At 39.0% G+C, this 19,407-nt stretch overlaps 1 protein-coding gene across 2 annotated transcripts in view; it reads right to left on the bottom strand.

Annotated features, from left to right (window-relative positions):
• LOC121906116 (raftlin-like) overlaps positions 1-19,407 on the bottom strand; it is a 105,803-nt gene that overhangs the window by 7,071 nt on the left and 79,325 nt on the right. For both annotated transcript variants that reach the window (XM_042424791.1, XM_042424790.1), the window contains exons 7-8: positions 17,813-17,931; positions 3,471-3,574 (exon numbers count right to left, since the gene is read on the bottom strand). In XM_042424791.1, coding sequence (XP_042280725.1) covers positions 3,471-3,574; positions 17,813-17,931 — 223 coding nt within the window. The remainder of the gene's footprint in view (positions 1-3,470; positions 3,575-17,812; positions 17,932-19,407) is intronic.

Raw genomic sequence — 19,407 nt, 5'->3', positions numbered from 1 at the left:
CTCAGCCTTGCACATGAGGAAAGATGGCAGGTTTATGATCACTGCAGAACCCTAAAAGCCTGCTACAAATCTTCCCATTCTCAACATCAAATGGACTTGAGACTCTTCCAGCAGAAGGCTTACTATCTAAACCATCCAAAGCCCACCACAACTTCTTTTTTCCATTACCTCCTTCCTTCCACCATTTATCCATAAGCTATTTTCTGGGCTGTCAAGAATGCTGGACGGCTTCCTGGTGAATCAAAGCTGAAAACTAACCCGAGTTCCCAGCAAAAGCCCCAGCCCATTAAACTAGAAAGGAGTGGATGGCTTAGAAAATTACAGGCCTTTACTGAACCTACTCTTGGCTGTCAGTGTCAGCCGCACTATTATAACTTGAAGCCATAAAGAACAGCAATAGCCTGTGTCTATTTATGGGTGAATGTACCTGTTGGTGGCTTCATCTTTAGGAGAAAAGCCTGCTACACTACTCCTGTGCAAAGTGCCATTTGAACTAAAAAATATAGACAAATCAATACTGCACCTTTAATGCAAATATAGATAAAATTAAGACTCTATAATGTATTTGTTGATCAATATTTAGTCTCCAATAAAGTTAGATACCTGCACTAATTATTTGATTTGTCTGAACCTACCTGTTTCTTGTTCCAGAGTTAATATAGAGAAATTCACATTTACTGTAGTTAATGGCTCTAAAAATGTAATTACCATCTACATTAATTGAATGCGGCGAACATGAATGCATGCTCTGAGACAACTACATGAATTAATGTTGTGTGGAGAAGCTGCTGAGCACCAGTTAGCATTAATTTCAGACGCTGCTGAGATCACTGACACTTATCCGATGCCTCCAGATGAGTGCAGGCTGCAAACCATCAGACTACAAAAAGCGTGCCTTTGCAAATTCGCTATTTAAAAATGGAGGAGTCAACACCACAAAAACAAGTGTAATGAGTATTACTAATCTGAAATAGATCATCAACCATTACTTCTGCACGCAAAATGTTTTCGAGGCAGGGAGAGAAATGAGCTCCGTCTTGTACTGTATCTAGGCCGACTCTGATTAATTAGCCATGTTGCGCTGTTGTATTGTGGCATTTTGAAAGCGAGGAGAGAGGGAGGGTAGGTAAAAAAAAAACAAAAAAAAACAACTAAGGATGAAAATAGAGAGGTAATTAATCAGCTTTGCTGTGAAAGAGCAGTAAACATGAGGTGGGGGCAAAGCAAACACTCGGTCAGTGTGCTGATGGAAACATCCACACTTCATCATATGACACAACACATCATAATATGATTAATGAAAAATACAGTGTTAGCATCTCACTGGTTAAAGAACTACTGACTGACTATACCTTATTATCACTATATGTTAGAATAATAAGTAAGTTATACGTATTAACATCTAGTTATGCTTGTGCTTGTAACATCTCTCTTGCTTTTGATATTACTATTTTGCCACACTGGCAGTTGGTTTCAGTTTAACACTCAGTTGCTAGTAGCAACCACTGTTGGTACAGTTTAACTGACACTGTTACATCCACCATTTTGTGAGCTTAGTGACTAAGCAAATACTGAAAGACTGACAGACAAATTTCCAATGTCGGAATAAAATCATGAGAGTTTTGCATGCTCCTGTCATCTCAATCGTTCGGTGTAGTGTGGTCATAAAACTCAGTCCGAGCTGTCTTAATTCAGCCTTTTTCACGTCTTGACGCTCTGATAAAATCAAACATGTTTAACATTATTGATTTTTTGTCTTGGCTCATGCAAATAGTGAAGTTCAATGATGTGAACATTGTCAACAACCAACAGGTGTACTCTCTCCAGCAGCAAACTGAGTAGCTAGAAAACATAGCGGGGACTCCAGGGAGGCGCATCCTTGCTGTCCCTGTTCTCTCCACCAGTGTTGTGTCCACACTCTTTGGTGTATTCTTCTTTTGCTGTTTTTTTTTTTTTTTTTCAGAACAAACCACAAGGACATCTGTGGCCAAAATCTGCTTCTGTTTCTGCTCCATTGTTCAACAGTTTTTCTTGTAAATTTCCACCAGGAGCAAAAAGGAATCTAGTTGTAGTCTTGCAAATAGCAACCCTACAAGATCCCCAGTCTCAAAATGATGACACACTGTCTTTTGATGTGAGAGGGTGTCAGACTTTAGTCTTTTCAAAGACTTTTCAAAGTCTTCTGGTGTATGGTAGGGTTAGACTGAAACTAGACTGTACCAGAGTGATATATTTAACTTATGCAGTACATAATCAGCATATTGAAGAGCAAATTTTGGTCTCAAGTGAAGCCCTACAGTGTGCCTGAGAACATGCACGGCCTTTGACCATAAGCGGATGTACACTCATATAACAGCCATGAGTGATGAGTCAGCACAGGCTTAGCTGAAGAACCGTTACATTTCTGTGAAGAGATTTTCCACCAACAGTCACAGCTGCTGCTTTTAAACCTTCACTGCTGCTGCTGCTGCTGCTGCTGCTGCTGCTCAGCTACAGCTATGAGCTCAGTTTGAATTGCCGCAGATTTAGGTCAGTCTCTTCTAAAAAGCTGTCATATTTCTTTGAATAACAACCTGAACTGACAATGTTAAAATTTATAACATGTTCCAGTTTTCACAGGCAGGCCACATAATGCTTTAAATTGCTATGACTGCACAAGAGCCAGGCATACGGTAGTATACACCACAGTAGGTGCTCCTACTATCCGTAAGTTTGGATTTTAAGTTTTCAGTAATTTTTTTTTCAGAAACACATCATGTAACATGAAGAACTGCTTCCCCACAACAAAACTAGAAAATGTCAATGGTGATATTTTTAATTTTTCATGTTTATTGAAAGACGTTTGGATAAGAAAAAAATATATATATGTGTATTCTTTGTAAACACTGCAGAGACAGAGCTGTTAGTTCAGGTAATAGTCGGATATAAATCTTGCAAAAAACATATTGTTATCCTCTGAAAACCACATAACACTCTAAAAGGGGCCATTCTTCATACTTTAATACTTAGGTATACCTTCATACTTGTGATACTTAGATTTTGAATGCAGGACTTTTACCTGTAACTACATTGAGGTATTACTGCTTTAACTTAAGTAGGAAGCTAAGAAGCAGGTTTCTTATGGGTCCTGAACCCTAAAAGAACCATGTAATCCTTCAAATGTCTGAACACTTAAAAATGACTGTATATGAATTACAAGGTTTTTGCAGGGCAGAGGTGCAACTCTTGTAAATTACGCAATTATTAGGCACTGATGTTAGAGATTTAGCACCATGGCAGCAAAATATAAGGTAAAATATGTGAAATATTATTTAATGTATTTAAATTGTATGTAAATGGCTAAAAAGTTGCACAAAATGTGCAGGAGGCTTTTAGTTACTCTTGTTGCAATTCCTACTGGTTGCCAACAGAGGTCATTAGAGGTCAGAGATTACTTAATGCCCCTTTAATAGTCAGATGCGGGTCATTACCTGTTAGTCTTGATTACAGGAGTTGGCAGCACACAGGTGAGCCTCCAACCATATGTGGCCAGGGACTGCAGTAGAGGAACATAATCAGCCTTCACCTGCAAACCCTGAGGAGAAAACACAATGTCCATTACAACCTACAATCAACCCAAACAACCCTAAACCAGTATATAATCCCAGCCCTCTCCCTTTCAATGCCACAAATACACAGCACATTGAATAGCATCAAAATTATGTAGCAGAGTGCATTCGCTACTGTGATTACAGCTGTGACGCATCAAGATATGAGATGCAATCAGGCGCTGTCAGCATCACTTAAAACTCAAATCTCAGTTAAAAAAAAAACACCTCTCAGATACGACAGCTTTTATATGATGTATATGGTTGCTGTCTGAGAGGTTGTTTTTGAAAGCAATGTATATGGGAAAGAATAAGTGCTGATATAAAAATCAACTGCTACAGAAATTCCCTGGTTGTCATGAGTCAACATTCATGACAAGACACTGTCAGCACAGTAAGTCCTTGAGCAAATAGATTGCTTATGTGAAACTGCTCACTTTGTGGTGAACGTTTTGATGCTGTTTGTGCCACCATCACATGAGCCATCGTCGCATTATCTCAAGGACAGGTTTAAATCAAGAAATGGTCAAAGCATAAAAATGTAAATTCGTATTATTGTATGTAAATCAAACTGAATTACACACAGATTACTTAATCAGAGACGTGACACTCCCATAAATGCAGCTCTGTACAGAGTGGAAGTGTGTGCGGTTTGCCATTCTTGCCTTGATAGGCACCTGCCGAAAGTGAAAAACCACAACGCGTGTCAGTCAGATTGATCATACCTAAAACAACATATACATTCCCACGCACACACACACACACACACACACATACACACAGCTGCCATTTAGTAAGAGACCTCAAAGAATGGCTATATTGGTAAAGGTGTGGATTATGCAAATAAAATATTTGAAAGAAAAGAGTAAAACCATAATCCCACCATATAGACCATTACCTTTTTTACATAAATTCCAGACCGTTACACACGGTGGTGAAGTGTGAGCACTGATATGAGTCAGGAAGGCACTGCACATTAACGAAGTACACCACAGAACTTCACAGAGTCTATTCATAGTGCACCGATCAGCTATACAAGAACAGAGACTTGAGAACCTACACACGCTATTTTAGCCTTCACTGTACTGCGAAGTGTGAAAATGTTCTTTAATTAAAGCCACATCAACAAGGTTTTCATGTGAATATACTGTGCACCTGCCTTCATCAGCCTCTATAACATCAAGGCTACATTAGATGAGTGTGCCTTTGTCCCTGAAGGAGCCAACGTGCAGTAAAAAAAAAAAAAGGTGACAAATCAAAACTTACAGGTTAGAGATAGAGAGAGAGAAAACCTGAGCCTAGAACTAAACATCTAAACATCACCTTTGATTTCCTTTTTTTCTTTTGATATCCTACTGTATAAAGTATGACAAACCAGCAGTTTGTGTGGAGTTTAATCAAGACACCTTAGTGTTAAATTTAGGGTATTGAAGTTCAGAAACGTCTCACTCCTGTTTTGGAACCGCAAAGGCTAGTTGTTCACAGCAGCTCTCCTACTTACGGTGTAAACTATTGTAAATAACACAGCTTCTCGTGGTAACCAGGATGCTAGTTTGCAATCTTGCAGCAGTGTTTTCTGCTATTAACAGTTTTTTAAAAATGTTTTTCTTTTAGCAGTATCTCGCACCCAATAAGAGTAACAATATACTTGTATAAGAGTATTAATGCTTTTTTAAGGACAATTTAAAAAGGGTCACTTTGCTCAAATCACATGCTCAGGTGAAATAATTAAATATTTTGGGGGAAGTAGATAAAGTATAAAATGCTACTACTTCTGTAATTCAAGTAATACAGTTATTTGCTGAGATACTACAGTATAAATCCTCCTCACAGCAACTATTGCACTCACAACTACCACTATTAGTACAATCACTATTCATATAATAACTCACACCACCACAACTGCTAAAACGAAACTACTATTACATTAATATCTGCTACCATAATGACAGCTACACTAACTGACTAACTAACTAGACAGCCCTACTACCATCACTATTGAGACACTACTGCCAATGTTAATACTTCTACTACTATGTCATACTACTGCTGAGCAGTTATGCCTTTATTTAAACTCAAAGAAAATCATTGAGGGCTGGCCTTCATTTACAATGATGTTGAATAAAATGTGAGAGGTACATGGTGGGAAAAGGATGTACATTTGCATATAAGTTTGTAATTTTTTGTTAAAATACTAGGTTTACTGCTTGGTGCACCCACTGTAATCACCTTCAACATGCTTTGTTTGTTTTCTAGATAAAGAGTTTAGTCAGGTGAAGCTTTGTTGAATTTCATTTTTTTTGGCACAACCACTTTCTCTTGTTCCCTCCACATTTAGAGAACCCCTTTTATCTATGTAAATATTGTAAATAGCATGTAAATATAAAACACACACTTCTGTTGATCATACATTAATTCATCTTTTTTTTTTTGTTTGTCATGTTCCTGTCCCCAGTTCACCTATAGTTCACCTCTGGGACATAACACTCAACTACAACGATCTCAGATTATATACAGTCATAACTGAATTACAATAATCACTGGTACAACTGCTACTTCCTCAAATACTATTATAATTACTATCACAACAGTACAGCTACTGCTTTTAGTATATCTACTGATATGCCTCACACTGTTACACCTACCTCTAACACTGCTACTGCTACTTCTACAATAATACAATAATAACACACTATTTTCCTACTACTGTTACCTCTGCATCTAATTCTGCAACTATACTGGTGGGTGGTCACACAGAGAGAATGAAAGAGTGAAAGCACTTCCAAGAAAGATAGAGACTGATCAGCATGCAGTGCTCGCTGTCTGCCATGAGACAGACTTCAAATCAGAACACTTAAACCCACTTCAACACACAACGCCTCATTTTTCTTCCCCAGATTCTTATTGACCAGGGTGACAGAGCATGCACAAACAGACCTAAAGCAGTCGCATATCAAGTTGTAGGTTGCAAAGAGCTAATCGTTAGGATACAAGACAATGCTCCAGACATTGTTTAAACAAGCATTATTTTTTAAGTTCCTACAGGGAGAGGTGCATCTACATTTTTCTGGGGTTTATGTTGGAACCACTCCCAGAAACAGGCTCTCTTTCAAAGCTTGCCCGTAAAGTAAATTGAGAAATAATTTTTCTATAATGGCTTGCTGTTCATTGGAGTAGGTGAGAGTTAATCACAGTCCCCTGTGTCTGGCTCCCCTCTCTCCCTGACTTATTACGTGGGGCTACCTCGCTGCATCAGCACTCCAGCACCAACCTGTGAGCCTTAAAAAACAAAGTAATCACAATGGCATCTTTTTCTTCGATGTTATCTGAGTGACTATAAAGAATGAGCGCAAGCTGTAGTTCAACCATCCCGGCCAAAACTCCTTTAAATTAAATTAAGTAAAAAAGAAACTGTAGTCATTCAGGTTCTTCTTGAGTTCACTCCTTCAGACACGTAAAACACATTTCTACCTTGGAGCTGAGCGGACCAACCACCTTGCCAAAGGGCATCTCAGCAAGAAGAGGAGAATCTCTCATTCACTGTCACTGTCATAGTTTTCCCATCTAAAGATGAAAGCTAAAATAGCTGCTTTGGCAATAACGCACATCTAATCTTACAGTCTTTGCTGCTCAACCTCCACACCATCACTATCAGAATATGTATGGAGATATAGTATCTAGCACAGGCTTAAGGCAAAGTTTGTTTTTAGCCCTTTAGCAGAGAGGGTGCAGCTGCAGGTCAACTTGAAGTTCAAAGTGCAGTCTGGGAGTCAGCTCAACAAAAACACAGGTCTATTGTTTTTCTTTAAATCCCCTCGGTGGACCCGGCAAGGTAGACATAACAAACCGTAATTCTGTTTTTCACCGGCTCTGAATATAGCTGTATTTTTTGCAGACTATTGGGGTCAACAGGTTTGCAGACACAGACCAGTAATGATGAAGCATATACTTTTAAAAAGGGCATTCAGATATTGTTCCTGATTGGCTAGTTTGACCTAGAGCGTTGTCACAGCAACAGAAAATTCAGCATTCAGTTGTATGTTTTAAAGCTTTGCAACAACCTTTTCATGGCCATATCAAAAAGGTTTAAAATAGATATAAATGAATGATAAATACTACATATTTTAAAACATATTTTTATCACTTTTACATCTGATCAGTTTTGTGTTTACAGCAAGAAGTTATGCAGAGGTTATCTACGTCTCTAGTGTGAACACATATGATTTGTGCACTAGCTAATGGATCTAATAGTACTTGTAGTTGAGGGCTGACAAACTAGCATGGATGTTCCAAAAACATCTCTCTAACTTCTGGAGCTTTCAGTCTTATCACACGATCAGCAGATGAAGTTTCTCCAGCTGACATTGTAATTGTAGATGTTAATATTTCAAATCTTCTGAGCACTTTAAGGACTTCTTGTTCATGTTTTAGCTCAAAATGGACAAGAGAGTCAAATCACCTTGGAAACAAAATGACAAAACAATTTCACCACAAGGTTTATTAACTGTTCTGGAGCTTTTGATCATCATCATCTAAAAATATCACTAGCTGCAAAGGGTATATAGTTAGAGTATTTTCTTATTATTTAGTCATCTACTTATTTTCTATTCTCTTTTAATAGATTTTATTTATTATTGTTTCCTTGATTTATTCAATGTTTTTTTTTTGTCTTCCCACAACGCATCAAAAGACCATTTTCCCCGCTTAAAACCTCATCAGTGCTGAAATAATACAGCTTAGACACATCCAAATGATCCAAATTACATCCAAAACCACAACTTTTTTGAGGCATCAGCCTACTTTTAAGTCAAGATGAAACTATGTAGACTGATAACACATGGTGAGGTAGTTAGAAAAACAAAGGATCAGCCAGAGCACATACTGTAGCTGTTAGTGTTCATCATGAGTTGTCAGTGAAAGCTTTTATCATGTACTTTTGCAGGGAGAATAAAAAATATGAGCATTTGATGATTGAAACTGATGATTCAGATGGGGGTTCGCAGACAGATCAGACAAGTCATCGACTTTAAAGCACCAGCTGTAATTATTTTATTTTAAAAACAGATAAGGCCCAGAGCAAAATTCTGACATGGGGGCCCAGAGTCCCCCCCCCCCCCCCCCCCCGTGTCTCTGTTTACTGCTTTGTAAAATTGGCCTGCTGGCTAGTTAACTAAAAGCCAGATGTTTAACCGAGCTGACTCTTTAACCACAACCTACTTTGGAGAAAAATATAAAGATAAATCAGATTCTGTGTCATGTTAACCTCAATTTGTACTCAAATCTGCCTGATTCGACTATTCTGTTTTACTCACATAAACTCAAATCACACTGGTCTTTTGTCAGATGTTCCTCAGTTAGCCGTGTTCCTTTTATATATTAAGCAATTTTCGTCATTCTCCTTGTAGTATGGCTGCTAGGTAGTGCTATAAGAAGTATGTGGATCATTTACTTCAGTATCAATACAATAGAACAAGTCTAAGGTGAAGTAGGGAGATGAGTTTGAAACTCATTTGATGATTTAAATAAGTTTACCAAATTGTGCCTTTTAGTACTGTGTTTACGGGTTACATTTTATAGAACCATCATGGATGTGTGCAGTGTGTTCATGTGTAGCATGTTGCATTAAAATTAAGGGAAATAGTTCAACATTTTTGGAGATACACTTATTTGCACTTCTACTTATTACCAATACCACAGTACCAATACCACAATCTAAAAATCCTCCATTACACGAAAATGTCCTGAATTCAAATCCTTTAAGTAACAGTATCAAAGTTTTATCAGCAAATGTAATCAAATCAAATCATGTTTTGTATCTTTGCGTAAAATATTGGATAATTTCATATTTTTGGGCCTTGATAGTTTATTTGAAAGAAACCACCTGATAAGTTTAGATCTCTCTTTAGACATTTGAAACGTGACAAGGGGCCCCAACTACACTGCTTCATCGCAAGGGGCCAAACGTTTGGGAACCACTAGCTTAATCTTTAACATTGCATTGTATATTATAAGCTTATTGTACTTCCTTTAATGTAAAATATGAATCTGACAATGTAGTAGTAAGCTGACAAAAAGTGGAGTAAAAAGTTAAGTATTTCCCTCTGAAATGTACAAGTACAAGTAAACTGTGCTTCAATTCAGTACTTAAGTAAATGTACTTAGTTTCTTTTCACCACTTACTGTCACAGTCATTTCAGATTTCACATTTCTGTTCCGTTAGGTACATGTTGCTACTTGTTTCTATCTTACTACACCTCTGTGTTTCCATCCCGGAGCTCTCAGCATCATCGTCACGTTGTCTGACAGAGCGGGGCGTGATCTCTCACTTTTAGGGACAGTGCAAATTACTCTCCTTCTATCTAGGTCGCCTCTCCTCTCACCTCAGTCAGAGAGATATAGAGATATCATGGGCGGGCGATACACGTTAACGATCCGCTCTCTTCACCACATGCACACCCTCAGGCCACAGCATGCACACACAGAAATAAAAAATCAAATACTGTACATTGTATAATAAAACTACATGTCTCCATCCTTGCGCTTGTGGTGATTCTACTGCACCAGGTAGCTTTTGCGTGAACTTGATCTCACACACAATATGTTCATATTTGTGTGTGAATCTGAGGTGTCCTTTCCTATGTCTTAAAACTGTGTCTTCAAAGATTTCCTCTCTGCCATACTGATGCTGTGATGTGGGGACCTAATCCCATTTTAGACATAATTTAGTTTCCGGAGACTGTGAAGTGCTGCTCTTCAAAGCCGGGGATGCAAGTGAATTCTGGGGATGAGTGACAACAATGTCGGTGCTGTTAAGCTCCTTTCACTTGCTTTGACTTTGGACTGCCATTCTTTAAATTTCAACTCCACTGATATTTCAATTTCTGCAGGAGTAGACGGCTTCTCTCTCTTAACTCCCCCTGCAGTTTCTGTGGTTTGTGTTTTTTGGTTACGAGTTGTCAAGATCAAGCAGAGAGTGAGCCTGCGACATCATCAAACTGCGGTGCTTGAAGTTGTTGAGAGATTTTACTCACTGACAACCAGGCTATGATATCCATAGTCTTCATCAAGAAACTTAAAGCCTACAGGTACGGTCTATTAATAAAAAAAAAAGCATTATGAGCTGTAAATTGTGACCAAAAAAAGCATAAACAGCTCCTTATTCAATCTGCTTTATGATTCTCTACTATGTGTCTGAAGTCAGAGAGAGAAAACAGTTCTTTTAACGTTAAATCATCCCGCAAAAAACACCACACTCATAAAACAACAGTTATTGTTTGTGTTCTAGCAGCACTAATAATATCCAGAAACAAAGCTATTCTTGTGGTAACCATGGAGCTGGTTTGCAATCTGTCTTGTTTTCTGCTCTGACTATTTTTCTATGTTATGTATTTGTTTTAACACAAATATCTAAATGATACAAATGCACCAGTAACCACAACACAGAAATAATCACTTTTTTGGGATTCTTACACCCGATACAGTATTATTGTCCCACTAAGGAATATAGCAAAAAATAACAAAAAGACAGAATTTCTCGCTTACCTACTGTGACATGTGGCCATGAAGGATAGTTTTGGTTTTATGTGCTGAGGTTTGGACATATAAATCATTGAGATTTGTGAAGTGTCACAATTCACCTCCATTATATTGGGGTGGTGGCACATACACATACACACACAGCACATAAAACCAACCTATGGATACTGCTGAGGCTAAGTGGGAGAATACACTCTTTTGGGACTTTGGTTGAACTGAACCTTTAAGGATGATCACAGAATTACAGAACAGTGGTCAAATACTGTACAGTAACTGTACATTGATTTTTGACCAACAGAACATTGATTTTCCTTTTAAATGAACATCCATTGATTTTTTTTATAACAAAGTCAATGTACTGGCCACAAGAAGAACTACACAGCCTGTGAAAATAGTCTTCTGTGGCTCTGGAGGAGCTTTGTCAAGTCAGAATATTACTCATGTGGCATCACATTAGTAAGCCAGCCAGCCTGCTCTGACCATATTGTTTGCAAAGTTACCTTTACTTTCTCTTTGTGATGACATCAGATCGTTTGTTCAGGCTCGAACACATTTGAGAAGTTTCCATTTCGAGTAAATAACAAGAAAAAGAAGTGAAATCCTAGGACTACTGTTTACATAGACCCCTGAGCCAAGGGGCAGCTTCCTGAAGCTGGCCAATCAGAACAGAGTGGGCTCATTGAGAAGGGGGCCTTAAAGAGACAGGACCTAAAACGGCCTTTTTCAGACAGAGGCTGAACTGAGGGGCTGCGTAAAGCACCAGTATAAGATAAATAAGGATTGTTTTGAACTGCAAATCATGCAAACATATTCCAGTAGAGCCACAGAATAAAAATATAGACCTGGAAATGTACATGATACTTCACCTTTGACAGAAAACCTTAAAAAACTTCAAAGATTCAAAGATATGGGTGTTTACGAGGCAGGAAGGATCTAAGGAAAGATGTAGTTGCATCACATGAAATATAGTATTCAGTGTTTTTGGAGCTTGACCCTAGTAGGAACTAAAAGTCAGGATATCTGACTATAATCTGTCAGGTCAATTTTTATCTATATAACCCAATATCATAAATCACAAATATGCCTCAGGGGGCTTTACCATCTACACAGCATCCTCTATCTGTAGACCCTTGATTCAAATCAGGACCCCCCCACACACACACACCTCAGGAAGAGCAACAGGAGAGGACAAATCTGTCACTCCAGTGTATGGAAGTGCGGTACTTAAATTTAAACAAATCATTTCTCCCCTCACATGTACAACTTGTATCTGTATGTCCCTTCACTTGAGGTCTTTGAAGCTTATGTAGATAATGTTTACATTGAACTAAATATTCAAGCCAGAGATGTTTTTAAGGCTGCACCATGAGATCAGATGGAATATTCTCAGCATGTTTTCCAAATTAAAAACGACAAAATACATCATTGGTCCATGCACTCCAGAATGGCACGTCTAATAAATATTTGCCATTCAGAATGACATATTAGTTATCTTTATAAAATGTTTCCATGATCTTTAGAATTTAAATTACAGCTCTGAGCATGCATTCATAATAATGGACCTACTGCTGGATCTGGCAGACTTGAAGTGGATAATAATAAGAAGAATAATATATTTATTTATATGTTACATTTCAAAACAAATATTACAAAGCGCTTCACAAGGCGATTCAAACAGAAAAGATTAAATAAAAGTAGAGACAGTAAAAATAACTATTAAGAAAGAACAGCGTTAAAGTGGATGAAGAACAAATAGAATAATAGAATATTACAGAGAAGAAACAAGGTGATAAAACCAAATAAAAACAATACAATATAATCCAGTAAAAACTGATAAAAACAAATAAAACAGATTTAAAAAATGGTGGTATAAACAACATTTTAAGAAGACATGAAAGAGAAGATGAGACGCTTCTTAGAACCATCATAGACATCAGCTGTACTAAGGTGAACATCAGTTCATCTTTTAGTAAATCACACACACACACGTTATTGTGTGCTCTTTCGCTGTTTTAGTTGGAAACATAAAGACTGAAATACAACACCTTCCTGCTAATGCACTTTGTCCCTCTTGATAAATAAATCCTCCCGCAGTGGCTCATGGTGAGCAAACATATTAAGAGCAACACTGGCGGAGGTCTGAAGGAGAGCATGTTTTGTTTTGTTATTGCCCCAGTGAAGCTCAGCAGTAGGAAAGAGGGCTTTCAGTGCATTAGTTCCAAGGCAGCTCCTGTATTGATTTTCCCACAGGACACATGAGATGAGAAGCTGGTCCTAATTGGAGTTTCATAGCAGAGACCCTTGATGAGTTATTCATTTTGAGCACTTCATCATCATCCATATGGTTCCTATTCAGGTTATTTTGCTCAGGAAAAAAAAAAAAAACGGTGAAGTTCAGGTAACTGCTGCATCTGCAAATGTGTTTAAGACATCTATCTACTAAAGGAAGGAATCTCTGTCTGTATGTCCGTATGTCCTTCGCGTATCTCTTGAACCGTTCACCCAATCCACTCCACACTTGGTGGGTGCATTGCTGAGGAACAAAGGGAGTGCAGTGTCCAATTTGGTGAAATTTGGACAAGCAATGCATTTAATATTAATGAATATTGAATAAACTTGAATAAACCAGCGATCAGTGAGCTACTCGGGTCTGTGCAGGGGCAGGGCGGAGCTTCAGGGCTCTGCCGACTGACTCCAGCAGGGAGAGAACAGAGACGAAGAGAAAAGTTGACCGTGAAAACAGAGCTCTTACTTTGTGTCTAGATAGATAGTGTAGTGTTAGCAGCATGTTTAGCAAATCAGCAATAGCAGCAAGTGACTACACAGGAGGCATTCAGGTACATTGTTGAGTGTAGGTCACCCGTGTTTTGGAAGCTCTCAGAGCCCAATACACAACAACTGTAATTATGTGCATAAAACGAAGGAAATACTTCCACAGGCAGTTCAAAACCAGTTTATCTCATGCGCTCCGAGACCGTGGCGATTGTGTAGTGCCACTACAGACAAAGCACAAATCTTTTGAGCAAACACAGCATGAGCAGCACATTTAACAGGTCAGCAGCAGCAGCAGCAGCAGCAGCAGCAGCAGCAGCAGCAGCAGCGAATGAAACGTTGTGTCTACACAGGAGGCGTTCAGGTACATGGTTGAGCATAGGTCACCCACAAACATACCAAATCTGAACTGAAGGCACAGAAAATAACAATGATCTAAGAGCCCAATATGATCGATCCACTTTATTTTAGGATGCACATTATTTTATTTTTAATCCCTTATTTAAGTCTACTTGAAATGAGAAAAGCATGTTTATGTACTATTAGAGTGCACAAGAGAATGTTAGTTTCTTTCATGTTGTTGGTGTATATACTCATTCACACCTACTGTATTCATTTTTCTATGCATTGAAGAAGCGGCCGGAGGCCAAGCAATCTGCCCGTTCTGAACAGGCATGTTTTTCAACAGTCACTGCACAAGTGAGCTCTTTAGCACTGATGGCATTTTAATGCAGAATATACTCAGCCTTCTACTTGCTTCTACAAATGCTTTTAATTTATTTCCCTTGCTTGTCATTTCATGTATTCTGTTGTTTTTGTGCTGTTTTCCTCCAGGCTGTGTTCTGCTGTCATTTAGAAGAAACAGTTTCCATAGCACTTGAATCTTACTTCATCAGTTTGACATTTATTTTTGTAGCTTGTTTTCCTCTTTAATTTATTTCTATTATTTGATTTGAAGTCAGAATTTTGTGACCCGTGAGTTTTTGTTTGTCTCACATGCAACAATGTCTGGTTTTTGTCATATTTATTGGCTTTTTTGTCATCGTACTTTCATCATTTCTGTTTCTTATAACAGTACAACTAAACTAAATTAAACAAAACATATTTAGTTTATTATTCGGTGATAAACTGAATAAATTACCTAATAATAAGAAGGTATTCTAGTAATTTTATATGGTGCTGTCAGGTCTTAATTGTCGGCAAGGTTAGTTTTGGATTATATATATATATTTTTATCCAAACTGTGCGCAATGATTGAAATTGTGTTTTAGTGTAGACTGATGTGTATGTGTTGAAACATGTAATGCATGTCACACAGTTGATCTGAAATCGTCAATAGCAATGATTTCAATCAGAACGCGCAGCTAGTATTACACCTGTAACTTGTCTCTTAATTTAGAGGATATATCAGCATTATAAACAGTGTAATGCATCAGTATTCAGTATTATTCTGATATAACCGCTGTGTACTGCAGCTCATCACATCTCTGCTGCTTTGTGAACACCTGTAGATCTGATGCCGTTAGAAGCTCTGTATTTTTCACATTCAAATCCTCTAATTAGTTGTAACTTTTGTATAAATGGAACAATTATTTTTTACACTTATTTTTTTCACCTTCACTGATGAACTGACACTGTCCTTGAGAAGATACACTCACGCTTGATGACAATATAAATGATTGCATGCCTTCAATGAAACAGCTTGTTTTCCTCGTCTTCTCTGAGCTTCATAAATCCAACCACCTGTCAGACTTTTGTATAAAATAAATTAAATTGTATAAAAATTTCTAAGAGTAAAACACTTCGAGAGAGAAGATGACGTACTGTATATGAAGATGAAAAAGAACACCCGCAATCAATATTCTGCCTTTTCATTGTAATTATCCTAGCACTGAAACAATAATGAGCTGTGAGGATACTTTGCATATCAATTTTAGGCAGTTATCACAATGAATGGGGATGATGTGAGGCCCTGATCGCCCTTTGTGAAAGAGCGTGTTGTCAATCTGATTCGGCATGGTGAAGATCGCTCGGGTGAAACCGTTTTTTGATAAAGTCCCAGTGGAAGAGTTGATTGGATCTCCTGGAACACTGGGTGTCGGTTCGGCATCGTTTACTGTTGACATTTCTGAAGAAGCCTCAAAATCCATTAAGCTGTAACAGTATTACCATTCCTCTCAGAGGAGGAGAAGCTCTACTGTTGCTGCCAGACAACTGCAGGAGTCTTTTTATTGGCGGATGAGACCATCAGTGCTGGACTGGACTATCACAGAGACACATTTGCGAGGACAAAAGTCTCCTTTCACACTTGGACAGCCACAAGGCCACAAAAAGTCTGAATTCAATTATAGAGATAGCATCTGCAAACACATACAGACACACACAAAAAAAAAAAACTAATTCACACACACGTAATGGACACAGACACATGCGCATACAGACACATGCACAAACATGTATACACACCAACAAACTCACACGTACGTACAGATGAAAGGCAGCGAAATGGCCACAAACCTTTCAACTCTAGACAGAAATCAATTTTCAACTTCGAACTTGTGCCGAGGAGAGACGCTAATCGGCGGGAAGATAAGGGCTTGTTTGCTCCTGATAAGACAAGGGACCGCGACACATGTCCCATAAATTGAGATTTGCCAGATTTGCTTTTGGGGTTGTTGGGGGGAAAGGTTGGCTGAAGAGCGAGGAAGGGGTGGTAGGGCGTGTATCTGAGTGATTTTAATACTAAAGGATCAGACTATTTAAGAGGATTTGTGCTCGAAATAGGGCAGGGCAATGTAGATGAAATATATTGAATATTTTTTCAATATTTAAACACAGATAGGTGACAAATTACAGATAAAAACAAGTGTCTTAGTAAGGTGTCGGGCCTCTAGAACAGCTTCCATGTAACTCAGCGTCCACATGGGTAGAGATCTGGTGAATGCAAAGGTCATAGTGTATGATTGGATCATTCTGTGGCCCTTCATGCCTGGTATGGAAGCATCTCCAATCATTTATTCAGGTTTAAGCTTTAATTTGCAACCCGTCTGTGTATCTCAATATGGCAAATGTTTGAAAAATCACATGTAAAATACATCAGACATCAAACTGTGTTCTGCCTTACATGAGACTCTGCACATTTAAAGGGGATATATGCGCATTTCCAGGTCTATTTATATTATGTGGCTTTACTGGTATATTTTTTGCATGATTTTTTACAGTTAAAAACTCCTTGTTTATCTTATATTGGCCCTTTATGCAGCTCTTTAGGTCTGGTATTTGCCCCTTGGTAGACTTCCAGCTGCACTGGAGGCTGCGTAAACAAAACACTAGTAGTAGGATTTCACTTCTTTCTCTCGTTCTTTACTTGGAATGTAAAGTTCTCAAATACATCCATACTTGTTCAAGCCCGAATCCGATCCGAAACATATGAGTGGACAACATGAACAACCCATGGAACAACTTTAGCAACAAAGGCTACACACGGGACATCTGTTTGTTGGCATGCATGAATGATCTGATGTCAGATTGATGGGGAAGAAGGTAACTTTGCGAATGAAGCGTTCAGAGCAGGCTAAAGTTTGGGATTTTGACTTGCAGGAAGTATATTTACATACGTTCATCTCATGTTTTAGAACTTTGACAATGTTTATATGAACAACAGAATTTTGAAAAATGATAACACAGTATGATCATATCATCACAAACCGATTTTATTCAGAGGCGATAAATGATAATGTTGAATTATTGCCCACCACCTACTCTAAGTATGTTTTTTTTTAAATACAAGTTGCCACGTGTATCATGATGTGCCATCCCCCCCAAAATCCCAAAGCTTCACAACTTTTCCTCTCTACTAGTAGCAGAGAGTACAAAGCCTGTGGAACTGTGACAAAAAGAAAAATCTCTCTACTCACATCAATAACGGTCCACTGCTCTACTACGATGGCGTCATATATCGGGGTGGCCACGTTCGGCTCGCTTTCGCTCGCCTCCTGGAAGATGAAGACACTTTCCACCGACTTAGGCAGCAAATCTGCAAGGAAGAAGGAAAAAAAAACCCAGCCATGAAAAGAGTATTTACAAGATGGAGCGTGTCTGTCTTGTCTCTTCTGCTCCTCCAGACCCTCCAGGCCAGAGGAAATGGAATGATATCACTCAGCCACATTCTCACACAAGCCTTTATTACATAGCCAGTGGTGTGGGCCATTTGTATGAGCAATGTGCACTTATACATTATGCAGGGAGACAGTGTAAAAGAAAGGAGCAGGTATTCCCCTTCTGGGATCTTAAAAAAGAAGAGGAGACATTATGTGCTACATCAGTGGTTTTCAGGAGCCAGAGCCCTGCTGGTTTTCATGCTGGAAAGCTAAACAGAGGCTAATTACAGCTGGGAAGAAAGGTGTATGCAGTAGCTGATAGGATTTAAAATCAGCAGTGCTCTGTGTCTTGAGGATCAGCACCGAAGAACCACTGCTTTAAAAAAGATGGACAGATTTTTGGTGATGGCGAAATGTAGCCGTTCATTTAATGAAGTCAGTCCGTGAGGCATTAAAGCATAAATCCTTTTGCTAAGCCCGCATAATTCACCTTAAAAAGACTTGAATTAAGTGAGCCACATAAAGACATTGACGTTGATGCTTTAGGCCACTAGTGAGATTGTGTGTTGCTGACCAAATAGATTTTCTAAGCTTCTCTTCTTTTGGAGGTTAACAATTGCAGGATTGGCATCTCAGACGGAAACACCAGCCCCACGAGCCAGGACCCCTCTCCACCCAACGTCTCTTGTTATTCATTTGATGCACATGCACATTACACACAGGCACACACACACACACACACGCACGGACACAATACACGCCCCATGGTCCAGTCTTCCCGACTGGCCTGAGTGCTTTCTCATTACTTCCACACCATTTACACACTAATACAGTTTGCCGGGGCCCAGGCACCAATACAAGACACTCCACATTTCATTACTGGGCCCTAATAATAGGGGGAGGAGAGGCGGCTCGAGAGACCATGGAGAGAAGGAGGGAGAGGAAGATAGAAAGAGAAAGAGTGAGTGAGCAAGACAGAGGGAGAGATAGAGTGGAGGGATGACAGGCTCTTTTATTTCCCCCTCCCTGAAAACCCATTTAGGACCACAGCACGCTCAATTGAAGACATCTCTCAGACATCTACTGGCTCTCTCAAATACAGACATTGTCGTTGTTCACCCCATCTTTTCTCTTCTTCCTCTTCTTTGCCTTTTCTCTTCCTCCACTCCCTCCATCACCCCCCCCTCCGCTAATCCAAAAGCTCCTCCGACTCATTCGTCAGCCCTCCCCGCTTGGCGTATAATTGGAAAGAAGCCTTTTTGGAAGAGGTGAGTCGCCGAGGCCCACCATCGGTTACCTGCTAGCGCGACAGGGATCACTCAGGTGAGATTGACACGGGGTTTCTGACTCGTTCCTCTACAGGGAGCAGCCTGTCTCTGGTGATAATGCAGACAGACGCTCAGCAGAGGGGA

Source organism: Thunnus maccoyii, chromosome 10 (assembly GCF_910596095.1).
Source record: "Thunnus maccoyii chromosome 10, fThuMac1.1, whole genome shotgun sequence".
Classification (NCBI taxonomy): Eukaryota; Metazoa; Chordata; class Actinopteri; order Scombriformes; family Scombridae; genus Thunnus; species Thunnus maccoyii.
Note: the sequence above shows the minus strand (reverse complement) of the source record. Positions and strands in the feature narration are given on the sequence as shown.